The 21,073-nt window shown below is 35.2% G+C and overlaps 1 protein-coding gene across 2 annotated transcripts; it reads left to right on the plus strand.

Annotated features, from left to right (window-relative positions):
* The first annotated feature begins 11,657 nt into the window (after positions 1–11,657).
* Positions 11,658–20,501, plus strand: LOC107843535 (EEF1A lysine methyltransferase 2). 2 transcript variants are annotated; one of them, XM_047411803.1, is made up of 8 exons: positions 11,693–12,001; positions 16,259–16,384; positions 17,024–17,218; positions 18,263–18,319; positions 18,888–18,984; positions 19,525–19,628; positions 19,808–19,859; positions 20,142–20,501. In XM_047411803.1, exons 1-8 carry the CDS (start codon positions 11,787–11,789, stop codon positions 20,346–20,348), a joined length of 1,053 nt encoding a protein of 350 aa, XP_047267759.1. In that variant the 5' UTR covers positions 11,693–11,786; the 3' UTR covers positions 20,349–20,501. The 2 variants fall into 2 exon arrangements, with proteins under 2 accessions (XP_016543332.1, XP_047267759.1); XM_016687846.2 differs by lacking the exon at positions 18,263–18,319 and having other exon boundaries at positions 11,658–12,001.
* The last annotated feature ends 572 nt before the right edge of the window (positions 20,502–21,073 follow it).

Genomic DNA, 21,073 nt, shown 5'->3' on the forward strand with positions numbered 1-21,073 from the left:
CCGTAGCATGGTATTGACACCCTTCCAACTGGGGTTACAGGTTGGACCCCAAATCAATTAAAAAGGGGTATGCCAGTTTGATGATTACTTTTCACGGTCTCAGTCTCAGTCATCAGTAAAGAACTCAGATAGTTCTAAAGATATTAGGACTGCCAGATACAGTCATTCAGCTCAGTACGAAACTCAACTAGTTCCATCAGAATCAGGACTATCAGAAATAGTCACTCAGTAACAGTATATCAGTTATCCGTACATTAGTTATCAGTAATCCATGTTACTAGTAAACTCAGTATTCAGTATTATTATGACTTCAGTTACAACTCTTGTATTCATGCATGCATTTCTCACTCAGTCATGTTCATGTTATTCAGTCAGTTATAGTTCATGCATGTGAACCGTTGCATTCAGCCTACCTCACTTTGCATACTAGTACATTCACACATTCTGACGTATACTTTTCTCTTGCTATGGTGTTTTATACCATAGGTTCGGACACTCAAGTTTTTAATCACGTCCATATAGATTCAGATTCAGCCAACAGCAGTAGACTTGCAGTGAGTCCTCATCATTCGAGGATATTCTTTTATTTCATTATCTCATTAAATTTAACATTTTAGTAGATGGATTTAGTTGGGGGATTGTCCCATCAACTCCACAGTTCAAACAGTTCAGTTAGAGGCCTTTCAGACTAGATGTTCAGACAGTTGTTCAGTTTTGGTATTGAGATACCTTATCTCAGTTTTATTTTAGTTATTTGAACCTTATGGCATTTTAACCCATTATTTTGCATTATAATGTATTATTACTCAATTATTGCAGAAAGTACCAGTGATGGGTTAGATCTTGGTCCTTCGAGATTATGAGCATCGTGTAGCGTCCGAGGTAAAGACTCGGGGCATTACAAACTTATTATCAGAGCCTAAGGATCAACAGTGTCCTAGAAAGTCTAAAAACCGCACCTAGTAGAGGCTTGTACATGGGTGTGTAGCGTGCCACACTTATAGACAGGAGGCTACGAGCTGTTTTAGGAAAATTTTCCCTTCTTTCAGTATTCATATCATGCGAGTGAGCATGAGCTCCAGATAAACTCTCTTTTTAATCCAAGTTTCTCTTCCATCTATAGAAAATGCCTCTAAAGAGGACTCAAGAAAGAGGAATGGGAGATCAGTCAGCCCTTCAACCCGATCAAACAAATACTTTGGGTAAGCATGTCTCCCACACTGAGTTTGGAGTAGCTTTCACCACCCTAGCTCATTCAGTTGCTTCTTAGAATAAACGTCTAGCTACCATTCTGGCTAACCCAGTGGCTAATACTGCAGCAGCTAGGATTCGGGACTTTACTTGAATGAACCTTCCATCTTTCACAGGTTCTAAGTCAGATAAGGACCTTTATAAATTCCTTGATCAGGTAGAGAAGGTTATAGATATTATGGGGTGACAGCTAGTGAGAGTGCTGAGTTAGCTGTATATCAATTGCAGGATATGGCTCATACTTGGTTCAAATAGAGAAAAGCAGAGAGAGCAGTAGATGCAGGGCCCATAGAGTGGCAAGAGTTTGCCACTCCTTTCCTAGATAGATTTTTCCCTTAGATATGAGAGAAGATAAGGTGTTAGAGTTTATTAATTTAAAGTAGGGAAATATGACAATGAAGGATTATTCTCTCAAGTTTACTCAATTAGCTAGATATGCTCCTCATGTGGTGGCAGATAGCAAATCCTAAATGAGCAAGTTTATGTCTGGAGTTAATGATAGTGTGGTCAAAGAGTGCAAGACCACAATGTTGATCAGTGAGATAGACTTAGCTAGGTTGATGATCCATGCTCAACAAATAGAGGAACATATGAATAAGGAGAGAGAAAAATAGAATAAGAGAGCTAGAGCGGGTAACTTCTACTTTGCTCAGCCTAAGTCAGAGGGTGGGAACCGTTCTTAGTGCCTCTCAAAATCTTTAGTTCCAGCTCCATCCACAGCCAATTCTCTGGTGCAAAAATTCAAAGACGGCAATATAGATAGGGCATCAGGCCCTAAACCTTAGGGCAATGTTAGCAGTGCCCGAACTAATCCTCTTTATTAGACTTACTGCAAGAACCATCAAGGTGTCTACAAGGCTGGCAGTGGTGTGTGTTTCGGATGTGGCAAGCCAGGCCACAGAGTTAGAGATTATTCTCAGTCAGGTTTTCAAGGTTAGTATAATTGTCCTCTAGCTTAGTCTGGTCGCTCGAATCAGCAGGCTGCAGCATCTATTGCCACCAGTGGGCAGTATCCAAATAGACTCTATGCTCTTCAGTCCCAACAAGATCAGGAAAATTCTTCTGATGTGGTCACTGGTACGTTACAGATCTTTTATATACATGTTTATGCTTTGCTAGATCTAGGAGCTTTCTTGTCTTTTGTTACTCCTTATATAGTAGTTGATTTTAGAGTTAGTCTCGAAATTCTAGCAGAGCCTTTCCCAGTCTCTACCCCAGTGGGTAAATCTATCATAGCCCGACGGGTATACAGGAACTGTTCGATTATGATATCTCAGAAAGTCACTTCAGCAGACTTAGTCAAATTAGAGATGACCGATTTTGATATCATTCTCGGCATGGATTGGCTTTATTTATGCTATGCCTCAGTCGACTATAGAAATAGAATTGTGCAATTTTATTTTCTAAATAAACTCGTCCTAGAGTGGAGAGGTAGTACTTCAGCCTTCAAGGGTCAGCTTGTTTCCTCCCGAAGGGCAAGAAAAATAATATCTAAGGGATGCGTCTATCATCTGGTGCGAGTTAGAGACTCTAGTTCAGAAACTCCTAGTCTTGAGTCAGTTCTAGTGGTGAATGAATATTCAGATGTGTTTCCAGAAGATCATCCCGGAGTTCCTCCTGAAAGGGAAATTGACTTCGGAATAGACCTTCTTCCATACACTCAGCCCATATCTATTTTGTTATATAAAATGGCACCTGCAGAACTCAAAGAATTAAAAGAACAGTTGAAGGATCTCTTAGACAAGTGATTCATTAGACCCAGTGTGTCCCCATGGGGTGCGCCAGTTTTATTCGTGTGTAAGAAAAATAGTTCTCTCAGAATATGCATAGACTACCGTCAGCTCAATAAGGTCACAGTCAAGAACAAGTATCCCCTTCCCAGAATCGATGACTTGTTTGACCAACTTCAAGGAGCCAGTTACTTCTCTAATATAGACCTTAGATCAGGCTATCATCAGCTCTGAGTCAGAGAATGTGACATCCCAAAAATAGCTTTCAAAACTTGGTATGGTCACTTTGAATTCTTAGTCATGTCCTTTGGTCTTACCAATGCCCCAGCAGCTTTCATGGACTTGATGAACAATGTGTTCAAGCAGTACTTAGACATGTTCGCCATAGTCTTTATAAATGACATTCTTGTTTACTCTCGTAGTGAGCATGTTCATGCAGACCATCTCAGAATAATATAGCAGACTCTAAAAAATCATCAGTTGCTTGCCAAATTCAGTAAGTGTGAATTTTGGCTAAGGTCAGTAGCATTCCTTGGTCATATCATCTCCAGTGATGGCATTAGGGTTGATCCCCAAAAGACCAAAGCAGTGAGAAACTGGCCTAGACCCATCTCTCCATTAGATATCAGGAGTTTATTAGGTTTAGATGGCTATTATAGGTGGTGTGTTGAGGAATTTTTATCTATTGCATCCCCTATGTCCAGATTGACTCAGAAGAAAATCAAATTTCAATGGTCAGATTCATGTAAGAAGTATTTTTAGGAGTTAAGATTCGACTCACCTTAGCTCTAGTTTTGACTCTTCCAGATAGTTCGGATGGGTTTTTGGTATACTGTGATGCATCCAGAGTAGGTTTGGGTTGTTTCCTCGTGCAGCATAGTAAGGTCATAGCCTACACCTCCAGATAGCTTAAGCCCCATGAGAAGAATTATCCAACTCATGATCTTGAGTTAGCAACAGTAGTATTTGCCTTAAGGATTTGAAGGCACTACTTGTATGGGAAGCATGTAGAAGTGTTCACAGATCACAAAAGCCTTTAGTATGTGTTTTATCAGAAAGACTTAAACCTCCATCAGAGAAGGTGGTTGGAGTTATTGAAAGACTACGACATGAGTGTCCTTTATCACCCGAGCAAGGACAATATAGTGGTTGATGCTCTCAGTAGACTATCTATGGGCAGTGTTGCTCATGTTGAGGACAGTAAGAAGAAGTTAGTTTAGGAAGTTCATCAAAGTTTAGGAAGTTCATCAGCTTTCTCGACTAGGTGTCCGTTTAGTCGATTCAGCAGAAGGTAATGTATGGGTTCAGAACAGTTCAGAATCATCTATAGTTTCTGAAGTAAAGGACAAATAGGATAGAGATCCTAGTTTATTCAAGTTAAAAGAGTCAGTCAGAGATCAAAAGCCGAAGGTTTTCTCCCAAGGGAGAGATGGTGCTTTGCGTTGCCAGGGTCATTTATGTATGCCAGGTGTGGATAACTTGAGGCAGCAAATTCTTGTAGAGGTGCATAGTGCACATTACTCTATTCATCCAGGGATCACTAAGAGGTACCACGATTTTCAGGAGATCTATTGGTAGAGTAGGATAAAAAGAGACATTACAGAATTTGTGGCTAAGTGCTCAACATGTCAACAAGTTAAGATTGAGAATCACAAGCCAAGTGGGTCCATGTAGGAGTTTAGTATCCCAACTTGGAAGTGGAGAGAAGTGAACATGGACTTTGTGACGGGTTTGCCTCATACTCGTCGTCAACACGATTCAATTTTGATCATTGTAGACAGGGCGACTAAATCAGTTCACTTTCTTCCAGTCCATACCTCGTATTCAGCCGAGGATTATGCCAAACTCTATATCAAAGAGTTGGTCAGATTATACGATGTTCAGTTGTCCATTATCTCAGATAGAGGTACCCAGTTCACCTCTCATTTTTGAAAGGCATTCCAAAAGGGTCTTAGTGCCCGATTTCATCTCAGTACAACCTTTCATCCCTAGACAGATGGTCAAGCAGAAAGGACCATTTAGAATTTAAAAGATATGTTGCAAGCGTGTGCGATAGATTTTAAAGGTAGTTGGAACGACCACTTGCCTTTGATTGAGTTCGCATACAATAACAACTATTATTCTAGTATTCAGATGGCTCCGTTGAAGCTATCTATGGTAGGAGATGTAGATCTCCAATCGCTTGGTTCAAAGTGGGTGAGGCCGCAGTTGTAGGGCCTGACCTAGTATTTGATACCTTAGAAAAAGTTTAGTTGATCAGAAAAAGGCTTAAGACAGCCCAGAGCCGAAAGAAATCGTGTACAGATGTGCGCAGAAAGGATCTCGAGTTCGAGATTGATGATTATGTGTATTTGAAAATCTCTCCCATGAAGGAAGTAAAGAGGTTAGGCAAGAAAGAAAAGCTCAGTCCCCGATATATCGGTCCCTTTAAAGTTCTCAGTTATTTTGGCAAAGCAGCTTATGAGCTCGAATTGCCTTCAGACCTAGCTTCAGCCCATCCAGTGTTTCATGTCTCCTTTCTAATGAACCAGCAGTTGTAGTTCCTATAGAGGTCATAGATATTCAGAACGACCTCTCCTTCGAAGAGATTCCAGTCGAAATCGTTGACTATCAGACTGTAGATTGAGGAACAAAGAAGTTCCTCTAGTCAAAGTTCTTTGGTGGAATCAGTCCGTTGAGGGAGCTACTTGGGAAGTAGAAGCAGACATGCAGACCAAGTATCCTCACCTCTTCTCTGCAAACTCAAACTCAGCCCAAGGTAATAGTTTTCCCTAAGCTTATTCAATTTTATGTTCAAATTTCAGTTACAAACTTAGTATCAAATACCATTGCATGTTCAATCATATTTCATGAGTCAGGTCAGTCATGTATCCATGCATCAGATATGTATGTTAAGTATGAGAAACTCAGCTTATCAGAAATCCCAGTCATGTACTTATGAATTAACTCAGTTATGTACTCATGCATCAGATATGCATGTTCAGTGTGGTAATTCAGTATATTATTAATATCTATCCTATAGTCATGTCCCAGATGTCCATGCCCAGTAAGTAGATTAAGCCTACTAGTACTCTCAGTTCAGTCCATCCCATTCGAGGATAAATGTTCCCAAGGGGGAGATATTATAAGACCCCGTAAAATTTCTAACTCAATTTAGTCCTTTAATCTTGTCAAGGGGTCCCAGACTTAGAATATTTAGCTAAGTATTCCGACTTAGTTATATGTTTAGCCTTCGGAAGTTGGTGCTCTTACTTCGCGACCTTAATGTCCTTTAAATGTCTATATTTGAGTTAATTCATTATCAAGAAGGTTAATAGGTGAACCCGGATAAGTTTTGGATTTTTCGAACTTCGTTTGAAGCTTTTTTGGAATCCCAAAATAGTGAACCAATGCGATCTTGGCGCGTCGTATCGACTATCGCATTGGTTAATATTTTTCACAGCTACCAGCATCAAATTCTAGTGAGTCGACGCTAACTTGGCGCGATGCATTGGATATTGCGTTGACCTGCACGTCGGTAACCCAGTTTTTCAATTATTTAAAAGTCGCATCTTAAGGGGTAATTGGGTCTTTTTCCCACACCCTTTAGCCCTCATAATAAGAAATTTAGCCCCTTTAGAGGAATAATACAATCATTATTCTTAAAATCCTCAAGAACAAAACCCTAGGGCTATCAATCCAAGAATCAAATTCAAGATATTTCACTATCAATCTTTCCAAATTCAAGCAATAAGGTATGTAAAGTGTTCATCCAAGGGTCCTTCCACCCTTGGAGTTTAAGAAACTTCTTTTAAAAACATAAGTTGTGATGTCCATGTTGTGGTTTTGAATGTAATCATGTTGATGTTGTGGTATGCATTTCAAGTTGAAATCTTTAATGTATTTCTTGATATTATGGTGGCATGTAAGTTGAATTTTGATTCTCTTAGGTAGAAACCACTGAATTATGAATTAATATGGTAGTCATGATGTATTAGTATTGTTGTTCCTGCCCAAGTATAAAGTTATACCTTGTAAGTGTTTGATGGAATGTTCATGAGATTAGTTTAATAAAATTATGACATGTTAGCATGCATTTCTATTTATGTGCAAGTTCACGACCTTCAAATGCTTGATGAATTACCTTATAAATTGTATTGTGAGTTGTTGACTATTGTCAAGTATTCAAGAATTGTCAAGTCTTATTATCTTTATGCTATCGAGTCTTGGGGGTATTTAATACACGACAAATTAGCTGTGTGCCTAGACCCAATGTCAGTTACAGAATCCATCTCAGCCATGTCATGATCAGTAGTACTCTCAGCCAGTCTCAGAATTCAAGAAAAACTCAGTAGTATTTAGTTCAGACCTCAGTATACTCATTTCAGTGTCTATTCAGTTGGGAGTAGGATTCAGCACCGAGTGATACCCAAGGATGAGGGCTCACCTGCCAGTAGGGGGTGTAATCCTTAGAAGTAGTCCTTGTGTTCCAGAACGACATAGCCAGCGTAGGTTGAGACATCAAACCTGCTAAATGAGGGTTGATGAGGTGGATTAACCTGTCGATTGAGGGTTCCACCGTTCTCATTAGAGTACCTGACAGGTGAGGGTAACTCTTCAGCTTGTCTTTACCCGTGGTACGGTATTGACACCCTTCCAACTGGGGTTACAGGTTGGACCCCAAATTAGTTAAAAAGGGGCATGTCGGTTAGATTATTACTTTCCACAGTTTCAGTCTCCGTCATCAGTAAAGAACTCAGATAGTTCTACATATTTCAGGAATGCCGGATACAGTTATTCAGCTCAGTACAGAACTCAGCTAGTTCCATCAGAATCAGGATTGTCAGAAATAGTCACTCAGTAACAGTATATCAGTTATCAGTACATCAGTTATCAGTAATCCATATTACCAGTAAACTCTGTATTCAGTATTATTATGACTTCAGTTACAACTCCTGTATTCATGCATGCATTTCTGACTCAGCCATGTTCATGTTATTCAGTCAGTTATAGTTCATGCATGTGAACCCTTACATTCAGCCTACCTCACTTTGCATACCAGTACATTCACATGTACTGACGCATACTTTTTCTTACAATATGGTGTTTTATACCATAGGTTCGGACGCTCAGGTTCCTGATCACGCATAGATAGATTCAGATTCAGTGAGTCCTCATCATTCGAGGATATTCTTTTATTTTATTATCTCATTACATTCAGCATTTCAGTAGATGGAGTTAGTTGGCGAATTTTTCCATCAACTCCACAGTTCAGACAGTTCAGTTAGAGGCTTTTCAGACTAGATGTTTAGACAATCGTTCAGTTTTGGTATTGAGATACCTTATCTCAGTTTTATTTTAGTTATTTGAACCTTATGGAATTTCAGCCCATTATTCTGCATTATAACGTATTATTACTTAGTTATTATAGCAAGTACCAGTCATGCGTTAGCTCGTGGTCCTTCGGGATTATGAGTATCGTGAAGCGTTTGGGGTACAAACTCAGGGCGTTATAAAAATATTTATAATTATTTATGAAAGACTAATGTTATATATTCATATAATTATAAAATTCATGTATATACTTTATCGATTTGATTTGATTATTTTTATTTTTTTAGTAGAACCAAAATCAAACCAAACAAAATCAAATCAAATTTTACCAGTTCTAAAATTTAAAATCAAACCAAAGTAAATTTTCTTTTATAAATCAATTCAATTTGGTTTGGTTTTTAACCAAACCATGAACACCCCTAGTCATAACCATTAACTTTGCCTTCTTATATCATTTCATGCCCGTCCTCTTCTCCTCTTCGTCTTTGCTTTCTACTAGTTTTACATATGTAGCTTTATTGGTTTATGCTTTCTTAAATTTCATTATTCCATCACCAATCCTTTTATGTCCATCAGAGTAACCTTTTGAGACCTTTAAGAACTCTCTAAGAGCTTTCCTAATGAAAGTTGCAGTCTCTAACCATATGCTACTTGCGTCCCCCACTACTCTTTAGCCCTATTACCAATAAGAGCCTTGTCCTTAGTCAAGGAACCCACTTCATCTTCAATTGATCAGACATGATCCTTTTTTTTTCTCTTCATCTTAATCTCTAAATTCATCACCAAAAGGCCACATTGAATTGTACGATGTTCACTCAAAATAACCTTACAATCAATGCACAAAAACCTTATCATACTTTCGGAAGAGTAGATAATCAATTAGGTTTTAGCCATTGTACTCTGAAAGATGATTAGTGCTCCTCATTCTTTAGAAAATTTGAGTTAGCTATCACAAAAAATGTCATATATTTAATCTCACGCGTGCGTGCGCACACATACGTTAGATTCGTTCTCCATTTTTTCTTCATATTGGTCATAAATATTAAATAAGGTGGATAGTTTTACTAATATACGATTTATCCACTTCTTTGAAAAAGAAGCCTTTTGAAATTCATCAACTTGTTTCAGATTTAAAAAAAATAAAAATTGTAGGGATAAAATAATTTTTTTTTTAATTAACTTTATCTTATTTTAGTAAATGGATAAGTAATTTGAGATAACCATTTGTAGTAAAATGGACAACTAATCTGAGACGAAAGAAATAGGCAAAATACATAGTCAAGCCCCTGAACTTTTTGACTTTTTTCGTATTGGCATCTCAATTAGCCCATATACCTATTGAACCCTTTATTCATTAACAAATGGTTTCAATTAAGTACAATTCCTGACATGACATGACATGTGCAATACACTCTCTACTAGGAGAGTGAGAAGCCATAATTACTCCCCTCTCTCTCCAAAAAAAAAAACAACTAATCAAAAAAGACACATGGAAGGAATTAAAAAAAAACGAGATTGAAGTTTTCCCTGTCATGGCCTCCACTGTCTTTCTATTCCATAAACATAACATTTATACCTTCAAATTACATTTGGAATCAATGGTATTTTTGTATTACAATAAAATCCAATCAAATTTCAAATTTAAAATTAGCTCAAAGTTGAATCTTTCAAGTTTTTCAACAATGACTTATTCAATATACATTTAAATTCGAATTTCATAAATAACAATGAACTTCACCGAAAAAACATCAGCATCATTCACTACAATATGAAAACAATTCACCTTCTTCCATGTTTAAATTTCCTCTAATGGTTGTTGGGTGTTGTTTTGGTGAAAAAATGGAGGAGTGAAAGTGAGGTCCTTTTTCTTTTTCTCACTAAAAATTATATTTGAGAAGTGAGAAAAATTAAAGAGGAAAAAAAAATTAGACTTAGCTAGTGGTGTTTCAATGGTGGAAAGAGATAAAGTTTAGAGGAAGAAGAAGACACAAAAAATAATTTACTTTTTTTTCTTAATTTTTTTGATCTTCTCTTCTTTAATGACTTGAAATTTTATGATTGGTTATAATTTTCACTTCACAGCAAATGCATTTCATGCGCCCAACACTTAAAAAATGCAGGCTTTAAAAATGTGTCATGTCAGACATTTGTTCTTAATTAAAATCATTTGTGAATGAATAAAGGATTCAATAGTTACATAGGCTAATTAAGGTGTCAATACGGAAAAAATTAAAAAATTCAGAGGCATATCTACGTATTTTCCCAAAGAAATATTATTTGATTTAAGGCCACATTTGGCCATGATAAATGTTCACTTTTTTCGAATTTTATTTTTTCACCTTTTTCAAAAATAATGTTTCACTATAAATTACGAATCTATTTACTTTTCTCTGTTTACTATTACTTGTGAGTGTCGTATTTATGTTATGCCATCTTGTTTCATGCTTTACTATGAATTTGTTTAGTATTTCGTGTCTCAAGCCAAGGGTCTATCGTAAACAACCTTTCTACTTCTTTAGAGGTACGAGGTATGGACTGAGTACATCTTACCCTCCCCAGACCTCACTATATGGGAATAAACTGGGTTTGTTGTTGTTGTTGTTGTAATGTTTCACTATAAAAACTCTAAATACAACTTGAAGTTGTTAACTTGTTTTCACTCTCACTTCTTTTCCAAATTTTTTTATACAACTTCAATTTATATTTATGACTAAACACAACACTTTCAACTCTATTTTTTCTAAAATTAAAAATTTCATTGTCAAAACAGCTATTGAATACAAATAATTTTTACTAGGGGTGGACATTCGGTTTGTTCGGTTTGGTTATTTAATATCAGTTTAATTTTTAAATTTTTGGATTGACGAAAATGACAATCGTAACCAAACCAAAATAAATTCGATTTGGTTCGATTTCTACAAATTCGAGTCGGTTATTTCAAATTTTTATTTCTATTTTGAACATTAAAGTAGTGAATCTTTCTATTTTTTGTTCCCGAATATAAATAATTCAACATGGATGAAATGAAATAACTGATATATATATATATATATATATATATATATATATATATATATATATTATTTATATAATTTCAGTGTGACCAAATCTTTTTTTCATATATATATATATATATATTTTATATAATTTCAGTGTGACCAAATCTTTTTTGAAAAAAATCAAAATCCAATCATTTAACCGAATTTTTAAAATTTGAAACCGCAATCCATCCCAAAAGGGAAATCAAATTAAATTTCAATTTGAATTTTCAGTTTTTTTCAATTTTTTAGTTTAAACCAAAATATATCCATCCTAGTTTTTACCATGAAGGAAATATCAAAAGTAAAAGACAAATTTGCCCTTACATTAGATCGTCACACTTTTAGCATCTGATATCTGCTTTCTCAAACTTCCTCTCTCCACTGAAAAATTCCTATTGCCACTTCTCCTGTTTAGGGTTTTTGATATTCTCTCCGTTCATAGCATATATATATGGTCGGAATGAGAGTCCTGCCGGAGGATTCCGACGTAACGCCGTCGAGAACACTGGCGGCAACCGACTTGATCTCCGACGATGATCGGTCAGTAGCGGCGGACTCGTGGTCGATAAAGAGTGAGTATGGAAGTACACTTGATGATGAACAACGTCATGCTGATGCTACTGAAGCTCTCGCCGCTGTCAATTGCCGTGCCGCTTCTGATTACAGGTTTTACTCTTTATTTTTAGTCTAAGCAACTTTTTTTTAATAAATATAGTGTCTGGGTCACCTTTCGCACGTCGACTAAATCCACCAGATACCACATAACATTGTCCACCAAGGCTACGACAGATGGAAGAATCACCTAGTGTTTTTTGTCTTTTAGTCTAAGCAAATTTTAGTCTGTCGGTGATTTAAGTTGATGGAAAATGTGAAATTTGTTAGAATAAATTAGACTTGGTTGATGAGTAATTTAGGTTGAATTTCATTGAAATGTTATTTAGGAGCTAATTGATACTGGAAAATGATGGTAAATGTGGTAGCTGAAAATTGCAGATTATTTCACTTACTACAAGTTTTACTTTATTTTCAGTCTAAGCAAATTTTATTACGTTAATGTAAGTTGATGGTATGTTGTTGTTGTTGTAATTTATGTTGATGAAAAATGTGAAATTCCTTAAAAATTAATTTAGGTCGAATTTCACCGAAATATTATTTAGGAGCTAATTGATGCCGGAAATGATGGTAAATAATGCTGCCGAGACCGCATTGTAAAGTTAAAACTTGAATAAACTGTAACTAAATTGCAAGTTATTTCAGTTACATATGTATGCTGATGGTGGTAGAAGGAGCAATGGTGTAACTGGTAAAGTTGTTGTCATGTAACTAGGAGGGTACGGGTTTAAGTTGTGGAAACAGCCTCTTGCAGGAATGCAGGGTAAGGCTGCGTACAATAGATCTTGTGGTAAGGTCTTTTATCGAGAAATAGAATTTGTGGTAACGCTGCATCCATAAACCCTTGTGGTCCAGTCCTTTTGCAGAAACTGCAAAAGGTTCTAGATGTGAATTTTCAAAGTTAAGGTGTTCGTGAAACGAACTTCTGTCAAGTTTAAGTGTCTAGATGGTCACAATGAAAGTTGGGGTGTTCAATTGCCAGTGGAGGTCAAGTTAGACTGTTAGAGTGTGTGTATATTATGCCTTAGCAGAACTCATTAAGTTTGACACAAATCCTGTATTTGCGTTAAAAATTCTTTTAATATCTATAAACAATTTATCCAGAACCCATTAAACTCATTAAACTGCCTCTATCTATGTATTGTGCCTTAGAAAAACTCATTGGCTTTGGCACAAATTCTGCATTTGTGTTTTAAGTATTCTATTAATATCTATATCCAGAACCCAGCCAGCTGCCTTTTCTAAAATTTAGAATCCATAAACTCAAATTTCTAGCTCAGCCTCTGGTTAGTTACCATGTTTTGCAGGTGCTGTTCTTGTTTACCATAGTTTTTGTCATTAAGGTAATCTGATTGTGTAGAAATTCTTTAAATTGTAGGTGTATACAACTAAATCATTTCATTTTGCACTTGCGCCAGACAATTTTATTTTGGAGCTAATTAATAATGGAAATGATGGTGAATAATGTTATTGGGGCTGCATTGTAAAGTAAATCATGAATAAATTGGTGGTTGAAACTGCATGTTCATGGGTACAACAACATAGCCAGCATAATCCTACACAGTGGGGTCTGGGAGGATAGTGTATATACTGACCTTTCCTCTACCTTGTGGGGTAAAGAGGTTGTTTTTGATAGACCCTCGACGCAAGTAAAAAATTTATGAAGCAGTTTGAAAAAGGCAAACTACGAGACAGAAGAAGCCAAGACAAAATGCAAAAGAAAGTATGGCAAAATATAGCAAGTAACAATCACTATAGCAAATAATACGATAATCGAAGTGCACGAAACAACAAATAATCACAAACATGAAATGACAAGAACTCTCCAAGTAATACTACGACTACGGGCAGTGGTGGAGCCAGGATTTTCATTGAGGGGGTTCAGAAGTAAATTTATGAACTAGTCGAAGGGGGTTCAACATCTATTATATATGCATAAAAAATATTTTTAACCATGTAAAAATAATATAGAAACAGTATAATTTTCCATCGAAGAGCAAAGGTAGCACCACCCTGAACTATGGGTATATGCAAGATAGCTCTCGACTACCTAACTAATAAGGAGTAAATTCCCTAGATGGTCACCCATGTTTGGGAAATTGTCTATAAACATACTTTTGTTTTATGTAGGTCAAGAATATCACCCAACTTTTTCTATTTTCCTTAAAATATACTTAACACCTCAAAAACATTCTCTCTCCTACGTGAAATGCCATGTCATTAAAATTTCTTTCTTTTTTTTGATAAATAGATCTATTTAACTTATCAAACTTATTTAACTAAAATTTTATCCTATTTTTTTTAAAAAAAGAAAAATTACACATGATATATTAATCATTGAAAATTTATTTAATTACACAAAACCTTGAATTATTGTATTTGATATATACTTTTCAAAGTTTCTTTTATTTATTTATGTTACCACTTAATAATATTTAAAACTCAAGTACTTATAAAAATTGGTACTCATTTAATTTTTTTTGTTATTTATTTTATATATTAAAAATTCTTAAAATGTAAAAGAAATAAAAACGATGAATTTATATTTTAGACATTAAATTTGTTATTTATATGGGAATAAAAGAATAAAATCCACTTTTTTGGATTATACAAAAGAATTTTTGGATTAATATAATCCAAAGATACTATAGAGTAATAGAGAATAAAAGAATATAATTTGTTATTTAAAAATATTGATGGCAAACCTATGGTTGTTTTTGTTGCCAAACAAAATTCAATTAGAAATTTAATATGTATTATTACCTGAAAAATTTAATTTGGATATAGATTACTTGCAAATTTTTATGCAAGATAATTTTGATAAATATATAGTGAAAAGATGATTTTTTTTTCTTGCAAATTTTTTCTAAGTAATTTCCCATAAATAAATCAAGTAAATCCTTAAGAAAAGACATAAAAATTTAGAAAAAAAAATTATTATTTTTAATTTAGTTTCCTTCCTTTTTTTTGTGATCATTATATTTATATTTTATTTTATTATACAATTAAATGCTAATTTATCCCCGTACTTAATTCTAAATCCATCAAAAGCAAAGAATAATTGATTGAGTAATATTTTAAAAATTCATTTCTAATAGTACTGGAGAAGGTATCATTTTGTTAGTATTTTTTTAAAAAATTTATTTTGTTTCAAGACTACATAATTTTTCTTTCCTTGAATAAAAGAGGATATTATTCTTTTATTCTTATATAAATAACAAACTTAATGTCTAAAATATGAAATCCATCGTTCTATTTCTTTTATGTTTTAAGAAGTTTTAGTATATAAAATAAACGACAAAACAAATTACTGTACCGATTCGTATAAGTACTTGTATTTTAAAACTATTATTACGTGGTGAAATAAATAAGTAAATAAAAGAAATTTTGAAGAGTATATATCAAATAATATAATCCAAGCTTTTGGTGTAATTAAATTAATCTTCAATGATTAATATTTTGTGTGTAATTTTTTTTTTTAAAAAAAGAATTAGGATAAACCTTTAGTTACTAAGTTTGATAAGTTATACATTTATTAAAAAAAAAAAGAAATTTTAATGACATGACATTCCAAGTAGGAGAGAGAAAGATTTTAAGGTGTTAAGTATATTTTAAGGAAAACAAGGAAAGTTGGTTGATATTCTTATCCTAAATAAAACAAAAGTGATATTTGTAGGTAATTTCTCAAACATGGGTGACCATTCAGGGAATTTACTCAACTAATAAGCTACTCTAAGTTATGTCCTCCATAACCTCCTTTATAAGGTCATGTCCTTGATAAGTTGAAGCTGCATCATGTCCTATTTCATCACCTCTCCCCAATACTTCTTCAACCTATCTCTACCTCTCATGTAACCATCTATAAATAATCTCTCACACCTCCTTGCTGGACATCCATGCATATCCTCTTCACATGTCTCGCTCCCTCATTTTGTATATGACAGAAGCCACTCCTACCTTGTCCCGAATATTGTCGTCGTAATCCTATCTCTCCTCATATGCCCACACATCCATCGGAACATCCTCATTACGTTACTTGCATATTCTGGACGTGCGAGTTTTTGTCTGGCCAATACTCCGCCCCATACAACATATCTGGTGTAACAACCAGTTTATAAAAGTTACCTTTAAGTTTTATGGTATCACCAGTAAAAAGGATGTTTGACGTGTAATAATTGTAAGAAGAGACATCTTCCAAAGACTTTTGCCAAGTGATATTGTACCTTTGTTTAATTCTCCAGTTGGAATTAATTCCAACTGCTAATGCTTTAAGAGGCAAATATCTGATTTTTCATCTCTGTGTACGAGCAGTTCTGACAAGGAGGAGCAAGATGGTGAAGGAGTTTCTTCAATGCTTGGTTTCCAGAGCTATTGGGATTCTGCGTATGCTGATGAATTGGCAAATTATCATGAGCATGGCCATGCTGGTGAAGTTTGGTAAGAATTAGCTGGCCAATACAATGCAATGTATTTCCTTTTCATCCAACCAGTAAGATGTCATTCTCTTACTTTTTTGTGACCGTATTTGTGGTTCAAACTTCTTAAACCCGTTGAAGCATATGGGTGACAACATTTACCAATTAGCTCTATCTATCCACAGTACCTGAAAAAAGAAATTAACAAGAAAAAAGTAATGTACATTTACATTTGTGGACAACTTATTAATGAGGTCTCTTTGTTGGTTATCTTAAATAACAGATCTGATTATATTAGCAACTTGGCTGGACAAAGAATCTGACTTCAGCTCTGTCATTGTTACAAAGATTTGTTTCAGCTCGGGATATATTTTGTTCGGTGATAGATAATGGAAGGCAATTTTGGAGCTTTCTTTCCGTCTTATACAAAAATTACCATCATCAACCCCTAAAAGAAAACTTGAAAGAGGAAGTGATGATGGAATAGTGATTTTCACATTGGATTATTACCATTCCCAACCCCTAAAAGAAAACGTGAAAGAGGAAGTGGTGATAGGATAGTGATTTTCACATTGGATTATTATGTTCCTGAAAATGATAATTATATACAAAATATCCATTAAAAGTGATTTTAATCTTTTTTTATCCTTTCTTTCTATAGGTTTGGTGCTGATGTTATGGAAATTGTTGCTTCGTGGACCAAAGCTTTGTGCACTGGCATTTGTCAAAATCATTTGTCAAATCACGTAGGTGATGGCGAGCCAGTTGGGCTACCTCAGAAGGACTCAGCTGATTGGAGTGTGCTTGATATTGGGACCGGCAATGGTCTGCTTCTTCAAGAGTTTGCTAAACAAGGGTAAAGTTGATTTTCTCCAAGCAAGTATTGTATGCTACCTATTCGCTCAGTCCGCCATTCTGTAACTGCTGAAGGAGCCTTTCTGGCTGAATTATTTGGCACAATTACTACAAAATCTTGAAAGTTCGATAATGTTGCGTCGGAAATTTGCGGTTTGTATAATTGTTAAGATATTAAACTGTGATCAGTCAAGAAAGTCAAGAAGGTCACAGTTGTATATGAAAAGCATATGGCTTTAGAGAAGAAGTGAAATGCACATTTGTATTTCTGCATCTTCTATATACTCCCTCAAGTCCCTCCATTCCAAAAGAATTTATGTTTCAGACTCTTAAAGTAGGTCCAAAATAATTGATTTTTCGCAAAACCAAGAAGGTATTTAACTCCTTTTCTCAAATTTGCCCTTGATACATTCCTAATTCCCATGATAACTATGTCAACCTAGATCTTCCTTTTAGATACTTTCCAGTCCCTTTTTACATATATTTGCGTCATTTTGTCTTTCCTGTCCATTCATCCATCCTTTTGCTTCTCTTTCTTGGTTCTTTTTTGGCTAATTCTAATACAGCCATAGTTCAGAAGCTCTTTCATCTTGCAGGCATGCACATTCTTATACAACATTTTGACTTTTTCATAGTATCATTTACTGTTGAGGAGGTGGATAGTTATAGGTATTTATGTTGCTTAAAATAGTAGACAACTATCTTCACGTTTAGGCAAGATGCTGTATACATTTAAAAAAAGGGTAAAAATGAGAAGATTTGATCGTGATTTCACACGTGTAACTCGGGTGGTTCTATTGTGACTTGTAAATCAAGTTCATTTTAATAGTAATTCACTGCTAAAAAAAGGTTCATCTTAACATTTTATGACCTTTTTTTGTTTAATTTAGTGTGTCGTGAAATGTGTAATGTAATTTTTATTTCCTTGTCCCCTATGTAGTAAAATTTTCATTGTATTTGGGGTTGACCAAGTAATTTTGATTGAAAGTTGAGAAGCTGAGAGGCCTCCATTATAGTTAGATTGATTGATTTTTTTGGTCTGCAGTGTCCGTATAATCTCAAAAAGCTTTAAAATATGGAACCAAATATTAGAAGAGAAGAGGTAAACTGCCTTGGAACCTTGATGGACAATGAGGAAATATTTGAATTTTGGAGACTGAGAATAGACACTCTCATTCACGTGCATTCTATCATTATCCAGTATCGACTTAGAGTAATTTATTTTGGTGCATTTCCATTCTTTCTCATTCCCTGTGGATTCTTTCTACCATTTGTTTTCTAGTTTCCTTTTCAATCCTAAGGATCCCCTTGATAAATTTTTCCTGCTACATATGCTTATCAGGAAAGTCCATCAAGTAGTTCAAATCTACATGTCCACCCGTCCGGTTTGGGCAGGGGGCTTAGAAGTTGTCGGTGTTTAAGATCTTAGCCGTAACATTATGTAAGGAGAGTATGCTGCTTTCTAGTTACAGCTACACGTAACTTTGAACCGAGGTATCTCGATCTAAAAGCCACTTGTAAATGCTTCCCTGAGCACCTATTTATTATAAGCCTGAAACTTTCAAGCACTGTAAACTTCTGTTCTCAATCATTTCAAATGCATTTGTTCTCTTGTTAAACTTACATCTGAAGCTTAGATTCTGACTAGTGTTTATTGATTGTGGAGTTAGGTTCTCAAATCTCACTGGAACTGACTATAGTGAAGGAGCAATTGACCTTGCGCGAAGGCTTGCTGATCGTGATAATTTCACCAATATCAAATTCTTGGTAAAACTGAACTTCGTCTCTGAGTGTAAACAGTTTCTAAAGCATAGATGGAACTGTTGCAATCCATAACAAATCCAAGAACAAAACAGTTTCTTTCTATTTTTGTTGTGAAAGGCAAAAAAGGAAAAACTGTATTTCTCTAGCTTGCTTTTGTAGTTTCATGGTACTTCTGACTGCTTCTACATGCGGAGTGATCCCTGTTTAGTACAATTTAGTACATTGTTTCTGCATGTGCAGTTACTTGCAAATAGAAATGACTTAAATTTCAATGTCACTTCTTAATCTCGACATTCCCATAAAATACTGTGTTACACATGGTAGAACTTTGTTCAAGTCTATAGTGACAATAGAATGGGGACAAGGTGCTAAATGTAATATGGCATGAAAATTCTGTAGTAAAGAATATAACTTGGCCTACCAGTTTAGTCAATGTTTCTCTTTAATTTCATGTACTTGTTATGTGTGCTTCACCTATCTCGTGTTCTTTATTTTCTAGAAAATGATTATTCTTTAACTTTTTGATTGGTGTCAATTGTCAAGGTTGATGACATTCTTGAAACAAAATTGGATACAATGTTTCGGCTTGTTTTGGACAAGGGGACCTTAGATGCCATTGGACTGCATCCTGATGGTCCTATCAAAAGGTAAATCTGTTGTATGTTTAACATTTTTTTTCCTCTTTTGCAAGTGATGTACATGTTTATGTTTATCTTTTACTTTTTTTGGACTCTATTGCAACTGCTAAGCAACTCCAACACTATTTCTACAATAAATGTTGTTGCCTTTAGTGCTTTCTCATATTTCACATTTGTGGACATTTCAGGATAATGTACTGGGACTCTCTCTCAAGGATTGTTGCTCCTGGTGGATTATTGGTGAGTACTCCATCCCGTGTCCTAATTATTAAAATGGTCGTGAAACTTACAAACTAGAACGTTTCTCATGCTCCTTCAATTGAGAAAACTAGAGGCAGAGACATTTCTGCTAGCACTATGTTGAAACTGAGAAATGAGAGTTTTATTCCTTTTGCATGTTCCTGACAAGGATGATATCCTGTCATAGTGCAGTCTCTACATTTCGTGTTGTCTATTCACTATTTTAACGGTTATCTCAAAGTAAATGTTATATTCCACTCCCCTGAACGGTCATTATTGTAGGTCATTACATCATGTAATAGTACGAAAGATGAATTGGTAGAAGAAGTGGAAACTCTCAATCAAAGAAGAATTGCTGTCGGAAACCAAGAGGCATCTACAGATTCCCCTCCATTCCGCTATCTTGACCATGTTCGGACGTATCCAACATTCACATTTGGAGGATCGGTAGGCTCACGTGTAGCCACCGTAGCATTCATAAGGAACTGAATTGAATTTTCTGTCCCCTGCATTATTTTCAGTTTATTGACTCTTGTTCCTCCTATAACTGGGCGTATGTATGTATCAACAGACGGTTCATCCTTGGAAAGACTCGTGGAAAACTCAGTTTCAGATTTATGCAATGTGGGAGAACTTGATGTAGTTTCTGTTCAGATTTCTCAGTACTTCTGTTTGTGCAGAGTGGGACTAGTTGATATAGTTACTTGAGCTGAGGGTCCTTTGGAAATAGCCTCTTTACCTTCACAAGGTAGGGGTAAGGCTGTGTATCGGTCAGCTGCTAACACAACTTTCATCTTTCCCCGTGCCAAAGTAGATGAAAAAAAGAAAAAGAAAGAAAATAGTGACTCCCTTATTGTGAATAAATACAATGTTTTGATCGATTGCTAGCAAACAATAAGATGTCCAGTGTATTACACTTCATTAGTGGAGTTCGTTATTTAGAGGTCTAACTAAACTAATGTAGTCACCAACTAGAATGAATAAACTTTGTACATAACTCATAATTTTCATCATCATCAAACTGATTAATTACATGGGGCTGCTGTTAGTTTTAGTCAAACGATTAATTTAGGTTCCTAATATACTTTATATTTTCCTCTATAATCTATCTCTAAAAAGTCAACAATTGCCAAATCAAATAGCTCACCTAGATGACCTATTTTCACAAGCAACTATGTAAGACCGGCAACAAAAATATCAAATTTCTATCATAA

Source organism: Capsicum annuum, chromosome 4 (assembly GCF_002878395.1).
Source record: "Capsicum annuum cultivar UCD-10X-F1 chromosome 4, UCD10Xv1.1, whole genome shotgun sequence".
Taxonomy (NCBI): Eukaryota; Viridiplantae; Streptophyta; class Magnoliopsida; order Solanales; family Solanaceae; genus Capsicum; species Capsicum annuum.

Excerpts from the sequence above, each read along its gene's own strand:
- LOC107843535 (XM_047411803.1), top strand. The coding sequence starts at position 11,787 with ATGGTCGGAATGAGAGTCCTGCCGGAGGATTCCGACGTAACGCCGTCG. Across the intron at positions 17,219-18,262 it reads CAAGAGTTTGCTAAACAAGG|TGTCCGTATAATCTCAAAAA; the intron begins GTAAAGTTGATT and ends TTTGGTCTGCAG. Across the intron at positions 18,320-18,887 it reads CAAATATTAGAAGAGAAGAG|GTTCTCAAATCTCACTGGAA; the intron begins GTAAACTGCCTT and ends TTGTGGAGTTAG.